Consider the following 19832-nt stretch of genomic DNA (forward strand, 5'->3'; position numbering starts at 1 on the left):
TTGACCCTCACTTTCCTGCTCATTTCTAAGAACTACTTTATCTGTATCTGATAAAGCTTTCCCTCTTATGTTTCCAGGCAGCAGGGCAATGTTGAAGACAAGCAAGCAGACAGACGCTATTATCTTCCACCTTATAGGGAACATGAATGTGCTTTTAATGACCAGAGATTCAGGAGAAATGCACTAAATCTCACTGAATATAAAAGGACCATGCCAAAGAATGAGCTGTTTATGGTGACTTTTAATATGATAGATAATAATAATTTATTTGGTGGTTTCAAATTTAGAGAATAAACTTCCAAAAATTAACAAAAACTATTACATTTGTAAGCCATTGACTAAATTTTTTAGGTCTTCACTCATTCTAGCAGCATATTCATTGAAGATAGTGCCAGCCAGGCATGGTGGCTCATGCCTGTAATCCAAGCACTTTGGGAGGCTGAGGCAGGAGGATCACATGGGCCCAGGAGTTTAAGGCTGCAGTCAGCTATGACTGAACCACTGCACTCTAGCCTGAGCAATAGAACAAGACCCCGTCTCTTAAAAAATAATAATTTATTTATTTAAAAAGAAGATAGTGCCTAATAGTTGTGGACATTGGGAAGAAAGAGTATGACTTTTTGGTCCTACTTTACAACAGTTTCTCAAAAATTCTCAAGTCAGCAGGACATGGACCCATAAACTTACTTGACTACAGGAGTAGCCCTTCTAAGTGTCACCCAAGATGTAAAATAAGTCCATAGCATATTATAATACATCATTTCAATTTTTAACTCACAGTATAATATCTCAGGGCAATTGTTCTTTAGATAAAAATTGAATGAGATTAATATTATCAGAAATACATTACTTAAGTCATTCTGTATAAATGTATAAATGTCTTAAAACCATTGGGATGTGAAGTTATGCAAGATCTACCTAGCATACCTATGTCGTCATTATCTCAGGAAAAATTATTAGTATTTTTACTGTATCTCTTTATCTTACTTTTTAAAGCTTACTTTTTTAATGCATGTATATATGTTTCTTGACATTTTGCCTTCTGGTAGGAATTTGGGACTGCTGGATCATAGGGACAGCGTACACATTTGTGATCATATTATTTTAAATGATTAATTTAATCATGTTGTATAAACAGTTCACATGGTCTCACACAGAAAATCTTTGATCAAAAGCCTTTGTTTTTCTTAAATCATGTAAGAATAAGAGACTCTGTTTTGTAAAAGGACCCATTTGTTTTCCGGGGCTATGCAATCTTGCCTTAGCCGAAGCAGACTAAATGAGCAATAGTGACGTGTATCAATGAAATAATATGCACACTTTTGGTTTACCTTGCAGGTGCACCCACCCTATCGCCAAGTCTTCTCGGCTTACTGCTGCCTGCCTTTGGCATCCTTGTCTACTTGGAATTCTGAATGTGTTGTGACAGCTGCTGTTCCCATCCCAGTTCAGAAGACACCCTTCAACCCTGGGATGACCACAATTCCTTCCAATTTCTGCGGCTCCATCCTAAGCCAAATAAATTATACTTTAACAAACTATTCAACTGATTTACAACACACATGATGACTGAGGCATTCAGGAACCACTTCATCCAAAAGAATAAACTTTTAAATGGATATAAATGATTTTTAACTCGTTCCAATATGCCTTATAAACCACTTAACCTGATTCTGTGACAGTTGCATGATTTAACCCAATGGGACAAGTTACAGTGTTCAATTCAATACTATAGGCTGTAGAGTGAAAGTCAAATCACCATATACAGGTGCTTTAAATTTAATAACAAGTTGTGAAATATAATAGAGATTGAAATGTTGATTGTATGTGGTAAATGTAAGAGTAATACAGTCTCTTGTACTTTCCTCACTGTTTTGGGTACTGCATATTATTGAATGGCCCCTATCATTCATGACATCTTGAGTTTTCTTGAAAAGACAATAGAGTGTAACAAATATTTTGTCAGAAATCCCAGTATCAAATCATGAATTGAAAGATTTTGACTATTGAAAACCAAATTCTAGAACTTACTATCAGTATTTTTATTTTCAAAGTAAATAATTTTCTAAATATTTGATTTTCAGAATCAGTTTTTTAATAGTAAAGTTAACATACCATATAAAGATTTTTTTTTACTTTTATATTCTACTCTGAAGTTATTTTATGCTTTTCTTATCAATTTCAAATCTCAAAAATCACAGCTCTTATCTAGAGTATCATAATATTGCTATATTTGTTCATATGTGGAGTGACAAATTTTGAAAAGTAGAGTGCTTCCTTTTTTATTGAGATGTGACAGTCTTTACATGGTTAGGAATAAGTGACAGTTAAGTGAATATCACAATTACTAGTATCTTGGTTTTTCTGCTTCATTCCTAAGTATTACGTTTCTTTATTGCAGATGTCAGATCAAAAAGTCACCTGTAGGTTGAAAAAGCTACCATATTCCATTTTGTAAAAATAATAATAATAATAGTAATAATAATTAGTTTTAAGCTCATTTCCCACTTCAATGCAATACTGAAAACTGGCTAAAAATACCAAATCAATATATTGCTAATGGTACTTTGAAAAGTATGCAAAACTGGAAGGCCAGGAGGAGGCAAATAATATGTCTTTCCGATGGTGTCTCCCAAGTGTTGGTGCTTTGGGTTTTTATAAGTTGTGAAAAGGAATATGCACATTTCTTCATTCTCCATGGTGTGCATGGAAATGTGTTTGAGTGTGGATGTAAAAGAAATCGAGTAATAAAGAATTAGCTGGCTCGTGAAATAGTGCAATGTTGGATGCTTCAAGAGGTATAATCCTATTTTATTAGCACAAACTTGCTAGCTAATTAGAGTTTATCTTTTTAGAAAGGACACCATATAGGTTCGTAAAAAATATTTACAGGAAGCAAAACAGATCTATTACTACTTTACCGACTTTACCCCCTTTCTTTAATTTGTATAATTTTTGTACTATATATCGATGTGTAAATGTTTAGAGCCTTCATTATGAAAATATCAATAAATATTTCATTAGTTTACATTTAACTCTTTGTTATAAAATGAAACTTTTAAAAATAAGTGAAATGGATGATTTCCCAGTGGAAGTATGTCAACAGTCTTAAGATCATTGCCAGATTTCATAAAATATTTAAGTATTTGAAAAAGAAACAAAATGTCTTCATACTTTAGGGAAACGAATACTCTGTATACCTTCTGTACAAATGTTTGTGTTTTCATTGTTACACTTTGAGGTTTTACTTTTGCAATGTGACCCATGTTGGGCATTTTTATATAATCAACAACTAAATCTTTTGCCAAATGCATGCTTGCCTTTTATTTTCTAATATATGATAATAACGAGCAAAACTGGTTAGATTTTGCATGAAATGGTTCTGAAAGGTAAGAGAAAAACAGACTTTGGAGGTTGTTTAATTTTGAATTTCTGACAGAGATAAAGTAGTTTAAAATCTCTCGTACACTGATAACTCAAGCTTTTCATTTTCTCATACAGTTGTACAGATTTAACTGGGACCACCAGTTTTAAACTGTTGTCAAGTTAACTAATAATCATCTGCTTTAAGACGCAAGATTCTGAATTAAACTTTATATAGGTATAGATACATCTGTTGTTTCTTTGTATTTCAGGAAAGGTGATAGTAGTTTTATTTGATACTGATAAATATTGAATTGATTTTTTAGTTATTTTTTATCATTTTTTCAATGGAGTAGTATAGGACTGTGCTTTGTCCTTTTTATGAATGAAAAAAATTAGTATAAAGTAATAAATGTCTTATGTTACCCAAGAAAGAACAACTGTCCTTTCAATTTACCTCGTTTAAATTTATTTTTAGAAGGTTTTCATTACAAGTTCGATAGCAGAGAATAAATATTCTGGTTAAGCAACAGTTCAGTATTTGAAGTACTACAAAAAGTACACACATAGAAACACACACGGAGTCATTATTACATTGAAATAAGATCACCTGGTAAATAACTTCAACCCATGAAGATGTCAGTGAATATCATTCAATGTAAAGTGAAACACTAAAGCAAACTGCTAGATGCTAGGAAAATGAGACTTTTTAACCCTGAATGAGCTGAGCCTGGAATAGAGGTATCTGCATAATGGCATGAATCTATAGGAGAAGTCTGCTACAGGTAAAGCTTCTGAGTCCCGAGACAGGCTGAGCCCAGAAAACTGCATCCCACGGCTGCCTGTATTCTGCCTTCCCATTTTCTCTGTGTTCTGATCGTGGTTTTGCATTGGAATTCTCATCTCCCTTCCTGTTTCATGAAGCTTGATTCACACTGGATTCTGGTTTTCCTTTTTGGACGTTGTCTCTGTTTCTAGACCTTAAGTATTAGATTACTTCCCTTCTAATATTTTGTATTTGGTATTTGACCTTCAACTGACCTCAGCTCAGATTCTCCAGGCTTTGGAAGATCAAAGCTTCTCTCTGTGAGAATGCGTTCCATGTTAATGATTCTCAAACCTGGTTGCCCATCAGGATCACCTGGAGAATTAGAAAAAATTAAAATGAATTCCCTGGACCCCCGTCCAGATTTACCAAATCAGAATCTGGGTAGTGAGCTATATTTTGGAGGGAATGTTCAGTACTACCTGATAGGGAGTTGAGTTTGAGGTTTTCGTGATCACTGCAGGCTAGATTAACTGATAGTGTCAACTGAAAGAAGAATATATTTCAATAGCGTGTCTACATAACTTAGTATCTCTTAAGAAAAAAAAAAGAATCCATAAGCTTTGCTTGCTTAAAATGCTGATTTGTTTATAATTATTCTTATCTTTTGTTCTACATCTTAATATCAAAATACAATACACTTTTTGTCTGGCAGAAATATCCCCTACCTTGTTTGTATCTAGACTGCAGACAAAAATGCACCTCATAAGATTTCTTCTCTAAAGAAATGTTGACTTTTTCTTTTTCCTTCATGATACTTGGAAAATGAATTAAATGTTAATACTTAATTTCCTGAGTCTATCATCTTCTGGAGGTTGCTAATAAAAAAAATGATGAAAGCCTCCCCCAAACTTCAATATTTGTTTCTTCAGAACAGACACATGATGACTTTGAATGAATTGACCTGTAAACTAGTTTATAGATTTCACCATTGCTCATCCTATTTTAAAACCGAGTTTCACTTTTCCGTTACTAGAAATAAGTCTGCTACCTGGGGTAATTATATCAGTTCCTACAACGCCATTACTAATTTTGCTCTAGAATTCAGTCAGGCTCATCTTGAAGCACAATCATGAAGTTAATCCTTTTTCATTCAGTATCATTTTCTTTGACACATGCTGCCTTGAAAGCAAAGCCAAATATCTTAATCTTTTCTTGCATTTGTTTCCCAGAACTGCAGTAAAAATTACCACAAACCAAGGGGCTTACAACATATTTTCTCACAGTTCTTGGAGCTATAAGTCTAAAATGAAGGTGTCAGCCTGCCTTCTGGAGACTCTGAGGGAGAATCTGTTCCACACCCCTCTCTCGTAGCTTTTCATGGTTGCAGGCAGTGCTTGGTATTCCTTGGCTTGCAGCTGCAACACTCTAATCTCTACCTCTTGTCATATGGCATATTCCCTGTGTGTCTTGGTGTCCACATTTCTCTCTTTTATCAGGACACCAGTTGCTGGATTATGGACCACCTTAATATCCAGCATGACCTCAATTTAATTACATATGCAAACACCCTATTTCTAAAAAAGGTCACATTCACAGGTACTGAGTGGACATATATTTTGTCTCAACCTAGTAGTTCTCATTTCCTCTTTTTAAAACCTGATATGCATCACTCACACTAATGTGGATATGACTGAAATGCTGCTCTAAGTATCTTTTCAGAAAGCATTTATGTTGATAATTACAACAATATGGATGAAACTCAAATGCATTATGCTAATTGAAAAGAAGCCAGATTCAAAATGCTGTGTGATGCCATTTATAGAACATTCTGGAACAGTCAGAATGCTAGTGGTTGCAAGGAGTTGAGAGGAGGTGGAGGGTCTGACTGCACAGAAGCAGCATGAGGGAACTCTTAGAGGTTGCAGAACTGGTTGTGGTGACTCAAATCTATGCCTTTGTCAAAACTCACAAAATCGCCCATCAAAAGGGTGAGCTTTACAGTATGTAAGTTAAAACAACTTTTTAAAAAATGAAATTTTGGAAAGATCATGACCATTGGACAGATCTGTGATAATATTTTAATGCTACCTGTTATTACCTGTAAGATCTTGGACAAGAAATGTGACATTCTGAGGTGTAGTTTCCTCTTCTGTAAAATAGGGATAATACTTCTCCATTGTTCAGAATTCTTTTAGTTGCAAATGACAGACGGTCAACTCCAATAGCTTTAAGAAAAATAAAGAGAGTCTATTGGCTCAAATAATGTAGTCTCTAAGATGGAATAACGGCTTTAGTAATGTTCTCAGGGTTTCTTTTCATCAGTGGATTCTGCATCTCTGGCAGGCTATCTTTTTGTGGAAGGAATCCGGGGTGCTGACAGTTCCAAACCTACATCCTCCTGATCAGTGGTCCAAAAGTATTAGAGCCTCTCTCACTCTGACTCAGCATACATAGAAAATCTCAGTGAAGACTCAGATTATCCCCAGGAATTTGGTTTATTTTATGTGCCAATTTGGATATCCTGTCCACCCTTCTGAGTAGTCAAAAGGTGGCACAAACATTGTAATAGAAATACCCACCAGCCGGGCGTGGTGGCTCACGCCTGTAATCCCAGCACTTTGGGAGGCCGAGGAGGGTGGATCACCTGAGGTCAGGAGTTTGAGACCAGCCTGCCCAACATGGCAAAACCCCACCACTACTAAAAATACAAAAAAATCAGCTGGTGTGGTGGTGTGCGTCTGTAATTCCAGATACTCAGGAGGCTGAGGCAGAAGAATTGCTTGAACTCCGAGGGCAGAGGTTGCAGTGAGCCGACATCGTGCCACCACTGCAGTCCAGCCTGGGCGACAGAGTGAGACTCTGTCTCAAAAAAGAAAGAAAGAGAGAGGAAAAGGAGAGAAAAGAAAAAGAAAAAAAGAAAGAGAGAGGGAAAGGAGAGAAAAGAAAAAGAAAGAAAGAGAGAGAGAGAGAAAGAGAAGGAAAGAAAAAAGAAAGAAAGAGAAAGAAAGAAAGAAAAAGAAAGAGAAAGAAAGAAAGAAGGACGGAAGGAAGAAAGGAAGGAAGGAAGGAAGGAAGGAAGGAAGGAAGGAAGGAAGGAAGGAAGGAAGGAAGGGAGGGAGGGAGGAAGGGAGGAAGGGAGGAAAAGAAATTACTTCCCACCATGACTAGATGGAGTGGAGAAGGATGGTTCCCCCAGAAGAAATATCAGGTGCCTGTCAGCATGAAGACCCTCCTTTTACCACATCTTAAATGTACACTATTCCTGGTGATGAAAGGTGAGGGGAAACCACTGTCAATCAGTCCCATCTACACTGCTTTTATTATTTCTAAGAATGACATGAATATTCAACTATAGTACAAGTTTCCAAGGGATTTTGAAATTTCATTAGAAAAGCTTATCTACATTACACAATCACTTCAATTAATTGCAGGGAAGGGACGTGTCACATTAAAGTGCTGCAAACACATGCACTATTTTAAGTGAACTATATTCGTTATTCACAAAACCTCAGTGACATATAACAATAAAAAAATTGCTCACACATTTGGACAGCAGTAGGTCAGATACGTGGCTTTGCTTATCTGAACTGAACTCTCTCACATGTTCGGGAGTCAGTTGACTGTCAGCTGTTCAAAGCTGCCCTTAGGTGGGGCCTTTAGGATAACTTGGCTCCGCTTCACTTTTCTCCCATTCTCCAGCAGGCTAGACCTGGCACGTTCTCACGGCTGACAGAGGTGCAAGAAACCGAGTGGAAACATGTAGCTACTCTCTCAAGCTTTTGCTTGCCTCAAGTCTGCTAACATCCTATTGACCAGATCGAGTCATATTATAAACCCAGAGCCAAGAGGCAAGACAGGTCACCCACATATGCGGGTGGGCACTTTAAAGGTGCAGCAAAGGGTGTGGATATAGGGAGTGTTGAAGAATTGGAGCCAAATGATGTAATGTACCACAGATACTTACCAAATTCCACTGGATCTAAGAGGCCATCGATTTTACTATTAAAAAAGAAAAAAATTATAATTAAACTATAACACAATACTTGTTTATCATGTAGAATTGTTATTCTTGTTGAAACAGCTACTTATTTGGAAATATGTTTTTATTGTTTGTTATACTCATGCATAGACAATGAAGAAACTATACAAAAATTGTGCTAAGACAGTCCTACAAGTTCTCTATATTTAGAATAAGATTCTCATAAATCATTCCTAAACTCTGAGTAGTTGATGTTTGTATTTTGTTACAAAATGTCATATTTTGGTGGTATCGGTGTCTACGTCATTACTTGAAGGATTCTTCAATATTTCCTTCAAGCTTCCGATGCCCATTCTGCCAGTGTTTTCTCAATCTTACGAGGCATCAACAGAAAGTTATTGTGGCCATTGAAAAAAATATGTTCATAAACTCTTCTCTTCAAGAGGTGGAATGTAATTCTGGTCCCCTTGAGGGTGTGCTGAATTTAATGAATCACCTCTAGAGAATGGGATAAAGCAGAAGTGACAGTGGAGGACTTTGGAAACTAGGTAATTAAAAGCCAGTGTGGTCTCCATCTTAATCATTCTCTCTCTCTCTTAGATCAATGTCTCTTTGAGAAGCCAGTTGTTATGTTCTGAGGGAATTCAGTCAGCCCTGTGGAGATACTCATATAGTGAGAAACTGATACCTCCTGCCAGCATCCCTGTGAGTGAGCCATCTTGCAAGCATATCAGCCTCAGTCAGCCTTCAGATGAATACAGTCCAGGCTGAAAGCCTAACTGCAGTGTAATGAAAGACCTTGAGATAGAACCACCCAACCATCTGCTCCCAGGTTTATGACCTTCAGGAACTATGTGAGATAATAATTATTTGTTGTTTTAAGCCACTACATTTTGGGGTAATTTATTACATAGTAATAGATAACTATACAATTGGCATATGATTAAGACTCTACAGTGACTTGTCGATGAAAATTTTAAGAAAACGAAGTTGTCCAATTTGACCAGTAGAAATAACAAAGGTAACCCTATATGCCCAGCTACTCTATTTTTATGTATTTCTGTATGCTATTATTTAATTTCAGCGCTGAATTATAAGACACTTAAAAAGCATTCAAACTCCTGTGTTACCTCCAAAATATTTCCAACTCAATTGAAGTAATGATAACATAAACAGTTATGATAAGGTGACTTATGTGTAGGCAATAACAAATCTGCCATAGTTGTCTCCTGGCTAAGAGCAATTGAAAGATACCATTAATTTTAAGACACATCCTATTTTAACAGATGTTAGCATATTTTAAAAATGTGTGGACTAGAAATATGGTACTTAACAGTTCTTAAGAACACTTGCAGCTTCTTTGACTAAATTTAGGGTAAAGAAGATAAAGTTATATTTAGGTTAGGATGTTGAAGAGTAATTGGTTTACTGAAGATGCAAGACTCCAGTTTGGCTGTCTGGGATCCCAGTGGGAGCTGAGATGAGCATGGCTGTCCAGGGAAATAGTTTTTACCTTTATAGCTATCATAAAGGCAACAGCTCAAAGAGTTCTATCTAACTCAACTGTTGCACTATTTCTTTACATCTTCACACATTAGTACAAGCCCATGCATGAAATAAGGACTCAACACATATATAGGGAATGGATTGTTGAATAAAAAAGAGGTTTTAGATTTTCAGTGTTTTAGCATATTTTCTAGAAATATTTTTATGTTACTTGATTGATAATGTGCTTATTTCACATATTCTAATATTGTGAGAACTCTTTCCTAAAATAACAATTGGCTTTTGACAATGCTATGTTTACAGGTTTAAGTCTGTAAAAAATTGTAGGTGGAGAAAAGGCTCATTGAAGGGTGATCACTAAAGAGGAAGAAATTTATCTATAGTTGTACACCCAGGACATATCCAGGACCTCCTCTTCTGAGTATTGTTTCTGCAACATTTCATTTCTAAATGTTTGCACCACAGGCATGCTAGATCATATTAATATAAGCAATAATACTCTGTAATTTGTGGCACACACTAACGCCATATGCACAATGTCTCATGTGTTATTTATTTTTGTGTATTTATTTATATATTTTATTATGTGTTTCTCTATTTTATCTCCAATCCCACATCACACCATGCTTTCACTGTCATGTATTCAATGTTTGTCCTTTCAATTAATCTTCTTTATTTTATTTATATGCTATTACATGAACAATAAATAGGATTCATATATTTGGTTTTATTTATATAAATTATATTTTGCTGCATATTCTATTCTGCTTCATAGCTCTTTTGGTTAACATTACTTTTTCTGATATATCTATATGTATGTCTAGTTTATTCCTCTGGTTAATTTTGGTACATTTTATCCCTTTGTTCCCATTCTGTTTTATAATCTCCCCACTAGAGATAATTTTACAGTAAACATTTTGCATGCTTCTTTATGTAGCTCTATGGGAATTTTTCTGGCATACACATTCGTTAATAGAATTACTAGGTGATTGTACATGTGTATAATATACTATTTATCATGCATATTCCATTCATTCAACAGTGTACTTCTCCTCTTCATGTTGAGGATACAGCAATGAGAAAAATTAAGTCATACCAATTTGAAAAAGGTGACTCCAATTTTCACTTCTTTCAACACGAGGATTTCCATTTTCTCATCCAAGCTTGATATTATATAGACACAAAATTTAGCCAATCTGGTCCTGTGTAAAGTGTTTTAATTTACATTTCTCTGATTACTAAATGTTCTGACCACCTCTTTGTATAATTATTACTTATATATTTTTCTTTTGTGAATCGTCTGATCATAACAAAACATTTTAACATTCTATAGAAATCTTAAACATACACATACTGATATGGTTTGGCTGTGTCCCCACCCAAATCACATCTTGAACTGTAGTTTCCATAAAGCCCACATGTCATGGGAGGGACCCGGTGGGAGGTAACTGAATCCTAGGGACAGGTTTTTCCTGTGCTACTATCCTGATAGTGAATGGGTCTCATGTGATCTGATGGTTTTATAAAGGGCAGTTCCCCTGCACATGGTCTCTTGCCTGTCACCATGTAAGACATGCCTTTGCTCCTCCTTCACCTTCTGCCATGATTGTGAAGCCTCCCCAGCCATGTGGAACTGTGAGTTGATTAAACTCCTTTTTCTTTATAAATTACCCAGTCTCGGGTATTTCTTCACAGCAGTGTGAAAATGGACTAATACACTAAATTGGTACCAGTAGAGTGGGGTACTATAAGGATATCCAAAAATGTAGAAGTGACTTTGAAACTGGTTAACAGGCAGAGGCTGGAACAGTTTGGAGGGCTCAGAAAAAGACAGAAAAGTGTGGGAAAGTTTGGAACTTCCTAGAGACTTGATGAATAGCTTAGACCAAAATGCCGATAGTGATATGGACAATGAAGGCCAGGCTGAGGTGGTCTCAGATGGAGATGTGGAATTTGTTGGGATCTGGAATAAAGTCTTTTGGCAAAAAGACTGGTGGCATTTGTCCCTGTCCTGGAGATCTGTGGAACTTTGAACTTGAGAGACATGATTTAGGGTATCTGGTGGAAGAAATGTCTAAGCAGCAAAGCATTCAAGATGTGACCTGGGTGCTGTTAAAAGCATTCAGTTTTATGTATTCACAAAGATATGGTTTGGAATTGAAACTTATATTTAAAAGGAAAGCAAAGCATAAAAGTTTAGAAAATTTGCAGCCTGACAATGCAATAGAAAAGAAAAACACATCTTCTGAGCAAAAATTCAAGCTGACTGCAGAAAATTGCATAAGAACAAGGAGCCAAATGTTAATCGCAAGACAATGGAGAAAATGTCTCCAGTCCATGTCAGAGGTCTTCATGGCAGCCCCTTCCATCACAAGCTGGTAGGCCTTGGTGGGAAAAAATGATTTCGTGGGCTTTGCCCACAGCTTTGCTGCTCTGAGTAGCCTCAGGACTTGGTGCCCTACATCCCAGTATGGCTAAAAACAGTCAATGTACAGCTCAGGCCACTGCTTCAGAGGGTGCAAGGCCCAATTCTTGGTGGTTTCCACATGGTGTTGGGCCTGCAGGTACACAGAAGTCAAGAATTGAGGTTTGGGAACCTCTGCCTGGATTTCAGAGGATGTATGGAAACACCTGGATGTCCAGGCAGAAGTGTGCTGCAGGGTCAAAGCCCTCATAGAGAACCTTTGCTAGGGCAGTGCAGAAGGGATATCTGGGGTGGGTGTCCCCACAAAGAGTCTCTACTAGAGCACTGCCCAGTGGAGCTGTAAGAAGGGGACCACCATCCTCCAGACCCCAGAATAGTAGATCCACTGGCAGCTTGCAACATGTGCCTGGAAAAGTCACAGACACACAATGCCAGCCTGGGAAAGCAGCCAGAAGGGGGCTATACCCTGCAAAGCCACATGGTCCCAAAGATCATGGGAACCCACTTCTTATATCAGCCTAACCCCGATGTGAGACTTGGAGTCAAAGGAGATCATTTTGGAGCTTTAAGGTTTGACTGCCCTGCTGGATTTTGGACTTGCATGGGGCCTGTAGCCCCTTTTTTTGGCCAATTTCTCCCATTTGAAATGGGTGTATTTACCCAATGCTTGTACCTCCACTGTATCTAGGAAGTAACTAGCTTGCTTTTGTTTTTACAAGCTCATAGGTGGAAGGGACTTTCCTTGCCTCATTTGAGACTTTGCACTGTGGACTTTTGAGTTAATGCTGAAATGAGTTAAGACTTTGAGGAACTGTTGGAAAGGCATAATTTGTTTTGAAATGTGAGGACATCAGATTTGGGAGGGGCCAGGGGCAAAATAATATGGTTTGGCTGTGTCAGCATCCAAATCTTATCTTGAATTGGAGCTTCCATAATCCCCACATGTTGTGGGAGACAACCGCTGGGAGGTAATTGAATCATATGGTGGTTTTTTTCCCTTGATGTTCTCATGATAGTGAATAAGTCTCACAAGATCTGATGGATTTAGGAAGGACATTTCCCCCACACGTTCTCTCTTGCCTGCTGCCCTGTAAGATGTGCCTTTGCTCCTCTTTTGCCTTCCACCATGATTGTGAGGACCCCTCAGCCATGTGGAACTGTGAGTCCATTAAACCTCTTTTTCTTTATAAATTACATAGTCTCAGGTATTTCTTCTTAGCAGTATGAACATGGACTAATGCACATATCTTATGAGCAAATGATTTCACTTATGGGTATATATGATAGAAAAATGTGTGCATATGTGCACCAAGTATCAGAATGTTCATGCTAGCATTGTTCCTAATAGCTCAAATTTAAAATCGACCTAAATGCCCATCAATAATGGCTTAGATAAATACACTATGGTAGTGTATTAGTCAGGTTCTCCAGAGAAACAGAATGAATAGGATAGAAAATAGATAGATGAAAGATAGATAGACAGACAGAGATCTATTCTGAGAGACTGGCTTACATGATTAAGAAGTCCCCCCATTTCCTATCTGCAAGCTAAAAGCCCAGGAAATGTGGTGGTATAGTTCCAGTTCAAGTGCAAGGCCTGAGAACCAGAAGTGCTGATGTCAGGGCAGGAAGCGATAGATGTCCCAGCTCCAACAGAGAGAGTAAATTCACCCTTCCTCTACCTCTTTGTTCTACTTAGGCCTTCAACAGATTGGATGATGCCCAGCCACATTGGTGAGGACCATCTTCTTTACTCAGTCTATTTCTGGCATACCCAGAAATAATGTTTTGGCAGCTATCTGAGTATCCCTTAACCCCGTCAAACTGGCACATAAAATTAACCATCACAGGTAACTTTCATATAATAAAATATTATACAACAATGAATATGTAGAGCCTATTGCTATATTCAACAGGAATGTATCTTACATACAGAAATAGGATGGAGAAGCCAAACACAAAAGAATACATGCTGTAAGATTACTTTTTAAAAAGTTCAAGGACAGCAATTGCCATGGTTTGATCATTACACATTTGAGCACGTATCAAAATATTACACATACCCCCAAAATATGTACAACTATTATATATCAATAAAAAAGTAGAAGAACAGGAAAAATTGGTCTATTTCCTTAGAAGTCAGGATATTGGTTATATTTGGAAAGATAGATGAGAGTAGTGAGTGTCAGGGAGCATTAAGGGACTTCTAGGGAGATGGTTTTTCCTAAACTGGGTGGTAATTGCAGTGTGTGAAAATTCATTAAGTTTTACACTTATGACTTGCACAGTTTTATATATATCCATGTTATGTTTCAATAAGATACTAAAAATTCACTAAACCTATTTGTACATAACTCTGCATTTCTAATTATGTCCTAAGGTAAAATTGTTAGAATAGGGAGTGTGACTATTTCATGCACATATCTCCTACAAGGGGCTTATAAAAGTTTTTATTCTTGCTTAACAAGAAATACAGATGACTAAAGAACAAATCATAATCAAATGTGATAAGTCCTATGATAGTGAAGATTTAAGATACTTTGAAAATGGCGTGGGCTTGGCAGCAGCAGTCTAGGAATCAGGAGTTTCTCAGAGGGAACAATGGATATGAGACTACCTGAAAAGAAAAAAGCCTGGGTATTACATGGGGACCAATGAGGAGAAGAAGTTGCCATCAAAAAGAAAGGCACTGTGAAGGCACCAAATTGAGAGAAGCCTAGTGAGGCTCAGAGGTTGTAAGGACAGTGTGGCTGGAGTATGAGAATTGAGGCCAGAGTGATGGACAAAAGTGGATGGTGAGAGCTTTATAGACCCCGCTAAAAAATAAATAAATAAATAAATAAATAAATAAATAAATAAATAAATAAAAACTGTGCTTTATCTAACAGGTAATAGGCCACCTTGGAGGGCAAACAAATGGTGAAATAATAATGTCTGCCTTTTACACCTAATTCAGACTACAGTGGAGGACAGCTTAATGCATGATTGTCTGCAAAGTAAAAATCTGAAATATCATCATGACTCTACAAAGGACTTGCTTAGATAAGCAGAAATATGTTATATTGCTTAAAAGTTTCTCTCTCTAACATTTCATTGTTTACAAATGATGAGATTCTCCTTTAGAGAATATTGTCATATAGATATTTTAAAAGTGGATAGATTAACATTTCCCTCCGCAGTTAACCTGTTGTGCCCAGAAACATTGACTGACTACTTACCTATTTTCCATTTCCAAAACCAATTATTGGGATGAAAACTACTGGTATTGAGTGATTTATAAATTACCAAAAGGACAAACTGTCTGATGAATTGTAGATTCCTATATAATTCTATTTCTTTCCTTTAAACAAGTGTCCCTTAAATTTGAGGAAATCATAGCTGAAATCAAACAAATCAACTCAACAATCACAAGCTATTCGGTTGACTAAAATTATTATTAAAATGTTATTTAAATATATACAATGTAAAATCAGTTATAAACTTCTTGTTCTTGTAACTCATATCAAAGCAAATTTAAAAATAAAACAAAGATACAAGGCTAGTAATATTAAAATTAATAACTGATTTAATATGACTATTGATGTTGTTTTGCTGAAATTAAATTGCTGCCCATGGGCCTAGATATCTGAATCCTTCCACCATATTTTTCTATTCTAGTTTTTGGCAGACAGTGCTGACATTTGGACATCACTTAGTGCAAAATCATTATTTATCATTAAGTTCACATCTGTTCCTTTCTTATTAACCAGAGATTGTACCAATGAAATTGGCACTTGGCACCAATGAAATTGTAAACACATACTCTAGGAATACAATTATAGGAAACATTTAGTTACCCCATGGTCATCTACAAGATCCAGAATACGCCTGCATTATTTTTAAAGATATCATCCAAAGATAATCATCGAATGATCGGAAGTTTTAAATTCTCCTTAGTACTCTCAGAATTTGTGGAAAGCAGGTTCTTAGACCAGAACCAGCTTGAAGAACCCCAAATTAAGTCGTGATAGGCAAGAGTTAAAATGCAAATATTATTTGTAAAGAATAGCACAGGCAACCTTTTCACACCCTAACTCAAAATAATTTGAGAAGAGAAAGGCTTTGAAGAAAAGGAGATACAACCTTATTTGGCTTGATTCAGGGATTAGAAATGGTCAATATTTAAAGCATTTGTAGTGGTCTGAAGCTTTCAGAAGGTGCTAAAATTACAGATTCCACAGTGATCATCATCCAGGATAAAGAAGGTGATTAAAGAGGAAGAATGTAAAGCATAATGTGAATATCTAATAAAAATTATCCTTAACATTAGTAAATACAGATATAGTTACACTTTTCATTTCAGATACACTTGTGTAGAATTAAAGTTATTCAGGAAAGTAAAGAGGCAGATTTAGAAAATGACGTCAGGCCCCAACGGGATTGTGTACCTTGCTAAAGCAAACAAGCTCTCAGATAAGATTGACTGATTGACATTTTTGGCACTTGAGACACTACTGATCCTGTATATTCATGACTTTCTCTTACTTGAATTGTAATTCCTGTTCTTAAAAAAGTAATCTTATTATGGATTGGCAGATTGCTTGTTTCTGAAATGGCTCATATGGCATGAAATGGCATAATCTAAGCAATCCCGTTTGGGAGGACTTGAAAAAACACTTGAAAAATCTTGGAAAACACAGCAACTCTTTGAAAAAAAAATTACTAGAAGACTTAAATGATAGAGTGGAATTCCAGATCTAGAGATACTGACCGAGATACATGATCCTTGTGAATTTCAGGTTTGTTCACTCTAATAGGAGGGAGTTTACATAAATAATTACTGGCTCAACCTCTCTGTATCATCAAATCAAGCAGAAAGATACATTTCCTCCAAATTGTATCCCAAAGTTCTATATTATTAATATTAAACAAAAAAACAAATAAATTATGTCTCCCTCTACTTATTCACTTGGATCTCACATCCATCCTATAAAGAGTATTTCTATCTCACTCCACATATATGCTTGGTCCTGAGCACTTGTGGGCTAAGTCCTAATTGACAAGCAATCTCTTTCTGTGCTTTGAATGCAGGAACAAAAGTACAACATATTTTTATAACACTATTTTCGTTATCTCAATCTGTAAAAAGAAATCGCAGTCTTTCTTATTACTGACACCTAGAACTTTATAGTGAATTTATTTTTGTGTTTATTTTGCATAATCAAACACTGTTTAGCCAGAGAAATACTGCCTCCAGGCCACTATGAAGTTATACAAAATCATGATTCATTAATGATCAAATAAAGAATGCTGCATATTCAAGTTCATAACATTTTTTTCTTTTAGAAACAGGATCTCACACTGGCAGCCCAGCTGGAGTGCAGTGGCACAGTCATAGCTCTCTGCAGCCTGGAACTCCTGAGCTCAAGCCATCCTCCCACTTCAGCCTCTAGAGTAATTAGGACTATAGGCATGAGCCACATTGCTCTGCCAATATATTTTTTTGGAACTTTTTTTTTGTTTTGCTTTTTTTCCTTTCTTTCCCTATTTTTTAAAATTCTGATTAGCATAACATAGTGATGAATCTTCAAGGGGAGAACTCTGTTCTCTGGCACTCAGAAAAGCTCAGTCTGGGTGGCCATACTAGAGAGGCATAAAATGCCATGTGGGTCAGCAAGCCCAGACCAAAGAGCTGCCTCAGACAGATGTCTGTCCCCAGAGTAACCACAGGAAGCCCTTTGATCTCCAGGTTGTCCCATTACCCTCCACCTTCTGTGACAGGCTGCTCTTTGGGGTTGGGTTCCTGAGCAGCTGCCTCTTTTATGCCCATTCTCTAGAATCTGCTAAGGACAAATGCCATCTTATTCATCATTCCTTCTAATACCTTCATTTACCTGTGTCTTCTGATAACACCTCTCAGAAAGCTATAGTTCTTGAAAGTTTCTATAGGATTTCTAAAATTTCAAATATGCAGTCACTTAAAAAAAACCACACCACAGAAAATCTGGCAATTGCTATTCAGGAAATGAATTTTAAAAGATGACCAATTGGGCTATGCTGGCTTTGAAGAAGTAGACTCATAAAATCAGGAGAAGGTGGGAGTTAAGTAGTGGAAAGCAACTGCTTCTCATGAGCTGAAGAGCAGCTGGCAACACACTTGAATGTTACCATGCAGACCGTTTTAAGGCCTCTAAAATAGATTTTCTCATTAATTATTTAAAGGGTCTACCAGGTTTGATTTAGTTTGGTTTGGATTTTTAGTTACGATCTCTGGGAAGTTGATTCAAAAGATTTCTAACACATGTGAGGCTAAATATAGACTTACTTGAACTTTCATGGTTAATTTCTGTCTATCTGCTCTCATAAACATTGGCATTTAAGAATTAAATAATTGTAGACCACGTACAATAAGACAACACATAAAATAATTTTCAGTGCATAATCTCTTAGATGGCAAAATCGATGATTGCTTTAAAAAATATGCCATTCCCTTTGACAACTGTATTTGTTTCTTATGACCACTGTAACTAATTACCACAAGCTTGGTGGCTTAAAATAACAGATTTATTCTGTCACAGTTCTGGAGCCAGAGGTTCCAAATCAGTGTCAGTGAACCAGAATCAAGACATTGTCAGGGTCATACTCCCTCTAAAGGATCTAAGGAGAATCCATCCCTTGCTTCTTCTAGATTTTGGTGACTGCTAGAATTCTTTGGCTTGTGATCACATCAGTCCAACCTTTACCCTTCTCCTCTTTGCCTTTTCCTCTTCCATACATGTCAAATCCTCGTCTGTCTTCCCCTTATAAAGACATATATTGAATTTAGGACTAATCCTGATAATTTAGGATAATATTCCTATCTCAATCTCCTTAGTCACACATGTAAAGTCTTTGCCACATGACAGTTTCCAGGGATTGAGACCTGATATCTTAGAGAACTACTATTTAGTCTTCTGTTTTTCCAACTTAGGCTTCTTCTCCTGGAGTGATAATCTCAATAAAAAAATTCCCATAGCAACGTGATTGTTTCACAGTTAATAAGTTTATGTTACTATTCTGAATAACAAAACATGTAAAACGTTATACTATAAATTACCTGGCAAACTTTTCAAAGGGTTTCAAAACAATGTTTCCCAGAGCTGTGGTTTTACAAAATGACCTAACATTATTTGTTTCATACCTGAATCAGTATATTTGCCACATAAATTTCCCCAAATATTCATCATTAAGGAGTATTGAGTGATAAATACCCTAATTTTTCTATTCCCATTTTTTCCTAGTTCTCCTGGACATAGGTAAAATAAAGTACGAACTTTAAGCTTTATTTAATATTTATAACTAAATAATTCTATTTGTTACATAAATTGACATTAAATATGTAGATTCTAAATCTGAGAATGTACTAGATACTGTCAGTCCAAAAATCCATTCATCTTACCTCCACCACTGATAGTTCATCTCTTTCCTGTACTGCCATGCACAATTTCTCAGGAGCTTGCTCCTGTATTGGGGCTTTAATCTTTTTCAATGTTACTATTACATGAGCTGATTTTAAGCCCCTCCTAGACTCGTAGTAGAAATGCCTCCATTGAGATGAATAACTCACATGTTTTCCAGGAACGATACTCACAGGTATGCAGCCTGAAACAGCCACAAACATGTTCTCAAATTTGTTTCAACTGAGCTTTCCTTCCATCATCAAGCTACCAGGACTATCATTTCTTCATTTCCCAAGTTCATCCTTGGATGCATCCCTAAACACTCAACACAAGGAAACACATTACACAAACTCTTCAAAAATTCCCAAGGGA

The 19832-nt window shown here is 36.5% G+C and overlaps 1 protein-coding gene across 6 annotated transcripts in view; it reads left to right on the forward strand.

Moving 5' to 3' along the window:
* The window catches only part of CNTN1 (contactin 1), a 402152-nt gene extending 396311 nt beyond the window's left edge, over positions 1-5841 (forward strand). For 5 of the 6 annotated variants that reach the window (XM_032173711.2, XM_032173712.2, XM_032173709.2 and 2 more), the window contains one exon: positions 1339-5841. In XM_032173711.2, coding sequence (XP_032029602.1) covers positions 1339-1566 — 228 coding nt within the window. In that variant the 3' untranslated portion in view covers positions 1567-5841. The remainder of the gene's footprint in view (positions 1-1338) is intronic. The other variant, XM_032173714.2, reaches the window with a different exon arrangement.
* Positions 5842-19832: the final 13991 nt, after the last annotated feature.

Source organism: Hylobates moloch, unplaced genomic scaffold (assembly GCF_009828535.3).
Source record: "Hylobates moloch isolate HMO894 unplaced genomic scaffold, HMol_V3 SCAFFOLD_13, whole genome shotgun sequence".
Lineage (NCBI taxonomy): Eukaryota > Metazoa > Chordata > Mammalia > Primates > Hylobatidae > Hylobates > Hylobates moloch.